This window comes from Cajanus cajan, chromosome 1 (assembly GCF_000230855.2).
Source record: "Cajanus cajan strain Asha chromosome 1, NIPB_CcT2T_4, whole genome shotgun sequence".
In the NCBI taxonomy this organism is placed as follows: Eukaryota; Viridiplantae; Streptophyta; class Magnoliopsida; order Fabales; family Fabaceae; genus Cajanus; species Cajanus cajan.
In genome coordinates this window covers 60493493-60502882 of record NC_138517.1, presented here as the reverse complement: position 1 = coordinate 60502882, position 9390 = coordinate 60493493, and the positions used below count along the sequence as shown (strand labels likewise).

General features: G+C 44.6%; 1 protein-coding gene across 1 annotated transcript; it reads right to left on the bottom strand.

Moving 5' to 3' along the window:
- Positions 1 to 415: 415 nt before the first annotated feature.
- On the bottom strand, positions 416 to 4572 carry LOC145953976 (uncharacterized). The gene is made up of 2 exons (XM_083067708.1): positions 4344 to 4572; positions 416 to 2990 (listed from the first exon to the last, which is right to left on the bottom strand). Exon 2 carries the CDS (start codon positions 2985 to 2987, stop codon positions 1128 to 1130), a length of 1860 nt encoding a protein of 619 aa, XP_082923834.1. The 5' UTR covers positions 2988 to 2990; positions 4344 to 4572; the 3' UTR covers positions 416 to 1127.
- Positions 4573 to 9390: the final 4818 nt, after the last annotated feature.

Genomic DNA, 9390 nt, shown 5'->3' with positions numbered 1-9390 from the left:
CAGCTTGTACAGTCACCAGTTTGTCACCCACAATGAATTTGACTTTTTGGTGGAGCGTAGAGGGTACAGCTTTCGCATCATGAATCCAAGGTCGGCCTAGGAGACAGCTGTATGCAGGAGTAATATCCATCACTTGAAATTCGACGTTGAAGATAGTGGGTCCAATTTGGATTGGAAGATTGATTTCTCCCACTACTTCTCTTTTAGAACCGTCGAAAGCTCGAACGATCATGTTGCTCGGGCGCGTTTGGACTCCCTTGATTGCCAATTGCTTGAGCGTTCTTTTTGGCATCACTTTCAAGGAAGATCCATTACCTACCAAGACTTTAACGATGTGCTACTCCTTGCACTTTGTAGAGATGTGCAAGGGCTTGTTGTGGTTTGATCCCTCGGCGGGGATTTCTTCATCGATGAAGGTGAGGTGATCATTAGCCTTGATGTGACTAACAATCCCCTCAAACTCGTCTTGGGAGATAGTGTGCGACACGTATGCCTCGTTCAAGACTTTCGACAGAGCTTGCCGATGCGGTTCGGAACTTAGGATCAACGACAACAGCGTAGTCTTTGCTGGCGTCCTATGAAGTTGATCCACGATGGAGTACTCGCTCTGTCGGATAAACTTTAACAGCTCGTCTGTCTCCTCCTCGGATTCTTTTTCCTCGGTTTTCTTCTTCTTTTTCTTTCCCTTTATTCTTGGGAGCTTTGTCATGAAGATCTTCGGGAGTGTAGATCCTGCCACTCCTAGTCATGCCCCCAAGTCCAGCGATGTTAGAGATATCGCTATCGGCAGAAGAACGGATGTCGTATATCCATGGCACAGCCTTATTTGTTTTGTAGGGGAAAGGCCTTGGAGCGACAATCCTTAACGGCGTCGGACCTTCCCTTTCGTCTGTTTTGATTACCAACAACGGCGTCGTCGTGTGTTCGCTTTGCGCAGTTGTTGGTTTGCATTTAATGACCAATGGCGCGCGATCCATTCTGAACATACGCATCGATTATTTCTTTCTTTTTATTAACATTTATTATTAAATTACCGGGAGAGATAAATGCAAATGAATGACTATGAGATGCAAAGGCGATAAATCTCAAGAATTCGATTTTATTCATTGAAGAAAGTGTACAACTTTTTATACAATGTTTTGAAGCAATTTTTTACAAAAAGAGAAAAGCCGGTAGAAACCCACAGGCGGGTTCATACGTCGTTGCCATTCTTCTTCGGCTTCCTCAACATGGCGTGCCATTGCTTCAACTTGCGAGTGGACGGCTTGACTCATATCATCACAAGTCTTCTGAGCCTCCTTCGCTTTCTGAATGTGATAGTTGATCATGGCCTGCAGCTCGTTAAGCTCGTCTTCGGCTCGATCCTTCTCCTCTTGGAGTTTAGCCATTCGTGCCAATCCTTCCCTTTCCTTTTTGCGGAAGTCGGAAAGGTTTGCGGCTTGTCGTTGAGCGACTTCCCGCCATTTCTGTGCGTCGGATCGAGTCGATAGCAAGTCCTCTTGCATGTCCCTGATCAACTGTGCCTGCTTTGCATGCTCGGCTTCAAGGCGTGCTATCTTGACATTGACTTCTTGGAGTTGACTACCCGGTTCAACCTTTGGTATTTTAGATGCCCGAGTAGTCTCCTCATTGAGGTTAGCACACTCATCCTTGAGCCGCTCTATCTCGTGGTCTTTCTTCTTGCATTGCCTTTGAAGACCATCAATAGTAAAACTGGACTCTTCATTTTTTTCTTCAAGAAATCTCATTTGAGCTTCCATGCTTTCCAGCTTTTTGGTCAAGGCGTCGACTTGTTCTTGCATTAACCTCCTTGTGGTTGTGGTTGCGCAAGAGGTGGATGGTTGAGACACCCCTCTCTCGTTCCTCCATATCTCGTAGTCGGTGGAGGCGGATACCCGAGGCTTTCCAAGCTCTCGATCTCCCTCATAGATTGGTTTCTCCCACGCTCTAATGACAGCGTGCATGTCCCTCTGATGTTCGGAATCAAAGGAGAAACACAACCCTCCAAGCTCCTCTTTGGTAAGAACAATTTGAGTCCTCATGAGTTGCCTCATAGCCAATCTAGGTGAATAAGCTATGCAACCTCGGAGGCCCATTAATGGTATGCTTGGATAATTGCCGCATCTTGTTAATACATTGCTTGGACGGAACCAAGGACAAACCCACGTGAAGTGCTCAATACTCCACTGTTCCATCTCTTCCTTCCACTCGGAAGCATACCGGCGGCGTACGGGGATCTTCGAAAAACTTCTCAAAGGATCGGGCAAAGTCCCCATATGACTAGAGGCATAAAAGTGTGTGATGCCCCACACATACAACAAGGAGGTACAACATCGGATAGTTTTCCCTTGCTTCTGTTGAGATAAGCTGACAGAAAGCAAGGTGTCGGCAAGAATGGCAGGCACGGGACTCTTCATATGTACGTCCCAAGCGAAGAAGGCGTCCATGGCAGCATGGTCCACTGTGTTAGCGTGAAAGGGGAATAGGATCGTCCCAAACACGGCTAACGCTAGAGTCTTGTTGAAAGCTAACCAATCTCCCTCATCAGCCAAAGAAGAAAGGTGGTTTTCAATCATAGCAAGCTTCCAACCCTTGATACTGCCGTTCCCCACTAAAGCAGATAATCGTGGCGGTAGTTTGACTTGAGTGGCAACTCTCTCTACGGCCACATGATTTCCATGGAAAATATAAACCCCTGTTGATTTGGGCCATCGAAGCATGAGTTCGTACTCCTCGAGAGTAGGAGCTAAGTCAAACTGGGGGAATTCAAAACAGTGCAGATCAAGACTCCAGAAATGGACCAAGGCTCTCAGAAAAGCTGGATCCACACAAATCTTCATCAAGTCAAGGACTCGTCCATAAGATTTTTCGAACTCCAAACGAGCCTCTCGTGGCATCAAGGTACAGAGGTGATCCAACCTCTCAGCACGGTATAATAGGAAGTCCACTTTCTTTAATGGCCTTTGCACCTCCCTAGACCTCTCCATAATCTACAATACAATGCATGATATGAGATGATGGCGATGAATATGCATGCATAGTGTTTTTTCAACTAAGCATTATCATGTTTTCGGGATATTCTTAAGATGATGCATGATATTGCTTGGTTTGGATAAATACGTATTTTTTTCTTTTTGTATATTTTGGGTGAAAAGGGAAACTACCTATATGAATGCAATGGAGGCAGATGTTAACACCATGTACTAGAAAATCTTTATTTCTATTTATTCTTATTTTTTATTGTAAACGAGAATGTTGTATGTTTAAAAGGTGCAAATATATGCTCATACAATGTCACATAAAAAATGCACACACAATTCACTCATCCACGAACAGTCACGAGCGAATCACGAGGTAGGGGTATCCTGCAGAAATGGTGCATATTCAAGGTAGGTTCTAATTGTTCTCACCAGTCCAAGGCCCCCAAGGTGCCCCCATTATAGGGACCCAATTCCTCTCGTCGTAGGTCGATGGAAAGTTCCAACGCACCGTCGGACTCAAGTTCATGGTTATCACCTTGAGTGATGTTTTCCGACAACGGTCTACGGGCACCTATAGACCCATTCGACAACCGGCCGTACTAACATCCACTCCCTATGGTTAATCACTCGTGCCCCCGGGTATAGAGGGAACTGTTGTGTGCAAAGGTTTGTGTACAGTTTGTATTTCAAACAATTGCGAAATTTTAAACATACAACAGTTATTTAAAGCCATATAATAAATCATGTTATCATACAAGCAAAGGGTAATAAAGTAATTTTTAACTATTATTTGTTAAAAATAATCTGTCAATAAATGGGACTGACTCTCGAGGCTTCCCCAGTGGAGTCGCCATCTGTCGCCACCGGCCCGAAACGGGCTTTCGGCATTCGCGAAGGATGGTTGGACTCGTTTATTTGTTTAAAAAATGTGGATTGCTAGAATGACTTATTCTCAAACTGAGACCTCGTCAAACGAGCAATTTTATTAAAAGGCTCACCAATCCATATTAATCCCAAGCGGGACCCTCCATGGATTAGTGGTTTTCGCAAAAGGAGGGTTCGTGGAGTCGCCACCAATGTTTTACTCAAAAACATTGGAAAAAGGGATAAGGCAATTGATTTAAAAATCAACTTTGGCCACTACAACCAGAGTTGGGTAAGGGAGTCGGTTACGCGTGGGGAAGGTGTTAGCACCCCACGGCGCCCCTTTCGGGTTCCCTATGACAGATTATTTTTAAAAGAACAGTATAAAATTACTAAATTACCCCTATTTATTCTAAGCAATTATAAATTGACTATCTACATGATGACAGTTTAAATATGCACACAGAAAGCAGTAAAAGGAAGGATTTAAGAAGAAACCTCTTGAAGCGTGCTTTTATATATTGAGTAAAACTGGGAAGCTTTTTGGCGTTCCCTCGCTCTACAAGCTCGCTCGCTCCTTCCTAAAAACTTTTGACTATGGAAATCCGGAGGATTTCCCTTCGACTAGGTTCGAATCTCCAAGCTAAGTGCTCGGAATTCCAGAACTTCGTCGGATCGACTCCCAGAGAGATTTCTAGGGCAGAACACTGCTCAAAAACCCCAGAATACTCAAGGAGGGAGTCAAAACTGAGTGAAAAAGTGTCGAATGACGTCCAATTGACGTCATATTTATAGGGAATAGGCGCAATACGGCCTACAGGGGCAATACGGCCGTATTGAAATTTTTGAACTTCAATACGGTCGTATTGAAGTTCAATACGGTCGTATTGAAATTCAGAAATTTCAATACGCCCGTATTGAGTTCGCTGCGGTTGTATTGAAGTGTCAATACGGTCGTATTGACTTCAGTACGACCGTATTGAAGTGTCAATACGGTCGTATTGACTTTAGTACGGCCGTATTGGGCTTTTTCCCTCCACTTCCTTATTTTGAGCTATTCTAAGACCTCTAGACCTACAGAGAACCCTCCTAGGGCCTTTGAGGAGTCCTTCTGGCTGATTATCCTTCAGTCTTCGAGAGTCTTCAAGCTTTATTTCCGACCCGGACAATTTTAGGGGTCTACAATACCAAAGGCTATGGATCTCGGCCAAATCCAGAAAAATACTTTTAAGATGCAATTAAAAGAAAATCAAATCGGATCAACAAGCATAGCTAGGAATGATAAACACAAAAAGAACTACACATGACTACTAGACATAGATTCAAAATAAAATGGACTCAAACAAGCAATGACCGAATAAAATTTCAATTATGACTCAAAGAAAACAAAAAGATCATAGGCAGAATTTTCCTAATAGGCAAAAGAGAATGGAGCATGATTCATGGAAGCATATAGTCATAAAGCATAAATGAATCATTCAAGCACATGATACTAGATCCATCAAATTTTAATACAAAAATTAGATCTAGGAAAGAGTAAACTCTAAGTGACAAAGACTCAAAAACAAGATGAACACAAGATGAGAATTAACCACGGATCACAACTTCAAAAGACAAGGAAATGACTTATCTCTTGAAGAACCGAATGCTCTGATACCACTTGATGTGCTTCCACTTGGAATGCACATGGATGCTTCTAGTCTTCACAGATGTCCTTGGAAGAAGCTTCAAGGATAGAGGTCCACGAAGACTCAAGGTGTCCTAAGCTTGCACACAAGCTAAGTCCAAAGAAGAATGGTGACCTAGCTCTACAAAGAGAAGCACTCAAGGAGGGTAGAGTAGGGAACCAAGGTGACTTCGGAGAGATGAATTTCAAGATAGAAAATCTCATCAATATAATCCAAAGTAGCTACAAGTCTCGGCCATATAGAATAATATATAGGGAAAATTAGGTCAAAGTGAACCATGGGTTAGCCTAAGGTTAAGTGAAACCAATGGTATGGTTACTTAACCTTAGGCGCCCAAAATTTGAATTCAAAATTCAAATTTTGGGAGCCAAACCTGGAACCTCCCATGTGCACCTCATTTGGAATGTGATTTGCCTTCCATTTGAGTTGCATTTCGGTCACACCATGTGCATGTGTGCACATGGCCGAAATGCATATCAAATTCAAAGCTAATTACATTCTAATGACAATTCACATGCAACCTTAATTAACCCTAATTTCAAATGACCTTCAAATGAAAATCCTAATCTAAGTGGCCGAAAATACAAGGCCCAAAAAAAGGAATATAAGGCACCAAGGCTGAATCCTATACTAACCCTAATCTAATGGGCTTGAGACAAAGCCCAACAAAATAAAGTGATGGGCCTTTCTTGGGGTTGGGCCCACTCTTCATGCATCCTTCTTTCCATAGCCCTAGTAGTTGGGCCCTTGGCCCATGGGCTTCCTCCATCAGCTTCCCTTACCTCGGGCAAGATTCCGAGCTTCGGGAAGAAAGACGACAATGAAGGAGGAGAAGAAAAGGGAAGAATGAGAGGCTTGAGAAGGTTCCACACAGCTTAAAAAACAAACACCTACTCCGCACCTATGAATCAATTCGACCACCACCAAGGAAAATGATCAACAAGAGATAGTGAGTAAAGAGAGAGTAAGAGAGTTTAGTGAGAGTTGAGAAGGAGAAAAAGAGAAAGAAGGCACGGGTCTCACAACCTCCCCAACAACAAGAGTTTTCGTCCCCGAAAATAGACTTACTTGGGAAAAGAAAAGGATACTGCTCCCTGCACTGCTGCACCACCTCCCAAGTAGCCTCACCAGTAGCTGCATCCCACAACACCTTCACCAGAGCAATAGACTTGCCCCTGAGCTCCTTCAACTTATGATCAACCACAGCTACTGGCAACTTCTCATAGGTCAGATTCTCCTTAACTTGCACATCATCTAGCTTCACAACATGACTTGGGTCATGAACATACTTCCTCAGCTGGGAGACATGAAACACATCGTGTAGGTTGGAAAGAGACGGTGGCAAAGCCAACCGATAAGCAACCGGACCCACACGTTGTATGATCTGATGGGGACCCACAAACCTCGGTGTCAACTTCCTTGCTCTCAGCGCTCTACCCACACCAAAAGTTAGAGTCACCTTTAGAAACACATGCTACCCTTCCGCGAACTCCAAAGGCTTCCGCCTCTTGTCAGCATACGACTTCTGCCTACTCTGAGCAGTCTTCATTCTCTCCTGAATCATCTTCACTTTCTTAGTAGTCTGTAGGATCAGCTCCGGTCCCACAACCACTGACTCACCATCTTGATACCAGCACAGAGGGGTCCTACATCTCCTGCCATACAAGGCTTCAAACGGCGCCATCCCAACACTAGCATGAAAGCTATTATTGTACGTGAACTCAACCAATGGTAGGACCTCCTCCCAGCTACCCAAGTGGTCTAACACACAAGCCCTAAGCAAATCCTCCAAGGACTGGATTGTCCTTTTAGACTGACCATCCGTCTGTGGATGATAAGCAGAGCTCAACTTCAACTTCGTGCCTAAGGCTTGGTGTAGACTCTGCCAAAATCTGGAAGTGAACCTCGGATCTCGGTCTGAAATAATACTGGAAGGCACCCCGTGCAACCATACTATTTCCCTTACATACAACTGCGTCAGCTTCTCCAAGGACCACTTGATTTTGACAGGCAAGAAATGTGCACACTTGGTCAACTGATCAACAATCACCCAGATAGCATCACTATTCCTAGCTGACCTAGGAAACCCCACGATGAAATCCATAGTAATGCTATCCAACTTCCACTCTGGAATCTCAATCTGTTGCATCAACCCACTCAGCTTCTGATGCTCCACCTTCGCCTTTTGACAGGTCAGACAGGCCACTACATATTCAGCTATCTCCATCTTCGTACCAGACCACCAGAAAGTCTTCTTGAGGTCCTGGTACATCTTAGTCATACCCAGATGTATGCTAAGTCTACTCTTGTGGCCTTCCTCCAACACAACTCTCTTCAGCTCAGCATCCTGAGGTAGGAAAATCCTGCCCTTGAACCTCAAGATTCCATCTCCACCCAGCTCAAAACCCACGGCCTTCTCGGTACCCAGCAAACCAAGAAGCTTAACCAACTCAACAACTTGCAACTGCTTGAGTCCAACCTGCCTCAAGAACTCATTTGTTATGGTAATTGCCCCACAACTAATGTGATCCTGAGCTAACTCCACACAGAGATTCAAATCCCTGAACTCCTCCACCAACTCTAGTTCCTTCATCATCATACCAGACAGGTGGATGGATTTCCTACTCAACGCATCCGCCACAACATTGGCCTTGCCAGGATGATACATCAACTGGAAATCATAGTCCTTTAGAAACTCCATCCACCTCCTCTGCCTCATGTTCAACTCCTTCTGATCGAATAGATACTTCAAACTCTTGTGATCACTGAAGACGCTGAACTGAGCACCATACAGATAATGTCGCCATATCTTCAAGGCAAAAACAACAGCTGCCAACTCCAAGTCATGAGTGGGATAATTCCTCTCATGGTTCTTCAGTTGCCTTGAAGCATATGGCACCACTTTCCTGTGTTGTATCAGCACACACCCAAGACCCTGGTGAGAGGCATCACAGTACACATCAAAAGATTCACCAGAATCCGGCAACACCAACACAGAAGAAGTAGTCAACCTCCTCTTCAACTCCTCAAAACTCCGCTCACAGGCATTTGTCCAAATGAACGACTGCTCCTTCCTCGCCAACTGGGTTAGAGGTGCTACTATCTTGGAGAATCCCTCAATAAATCGTCGATAGTAACCCGCCAAACCCACAAAGCTCTGAATGTCAGTGACAGTCCTCGGACGCTCCCACTGTAACACCGACTCCACCTTAGCTGGATCAACCGCAATCCCCTCAGCTGAAATCACGTGGCCCAAGAACTTCACTTCATCCAACCAAAATTCACATTTTGAAAGCTTAGCTACAGCTGCTTTGCCTTCAAAATCTCCAGCACCAACCGCAACTGCTCTCCATGCTCTTCCCGGGTCCTTGAATAAATCAAGATATCATCAATGAATACCACCACGAATTTATCCAAGAACGGCCAGAAGATCTTGTTCATGTAATCCATGAACACTGTATGGGCATTGGTTACGCCAAACGGCATCACGACATACTCGTAGTGACCATACCTAGTCCTAAAAGCAGTCTTCGGTATGTCACCCTCCTTCACCCTAATCTGGTGATAGCCCGACCTCAAGTCAATCTTTGAGAAAATGGATGCTCCCCTAAGCTGATCCATTAAGTCATCTATCCGTGGCAGTGGATATTTGTTCTTAATGGTCAACTTATTCAACTGCCGGTAATCTACACAAAGTCGACTACCTCCATCCTTCTTCTTCACCAACAACACAGGAGCACCCCACGGCGAAACGCTCGGCCGCACCAACTGCTTCTCCAATAGGTCCTCCAACTGACCCTTCAACTCAACTAACTCAGCAAGAGCCATCCTATAGGGAGCCACCGACACTGGCCCCG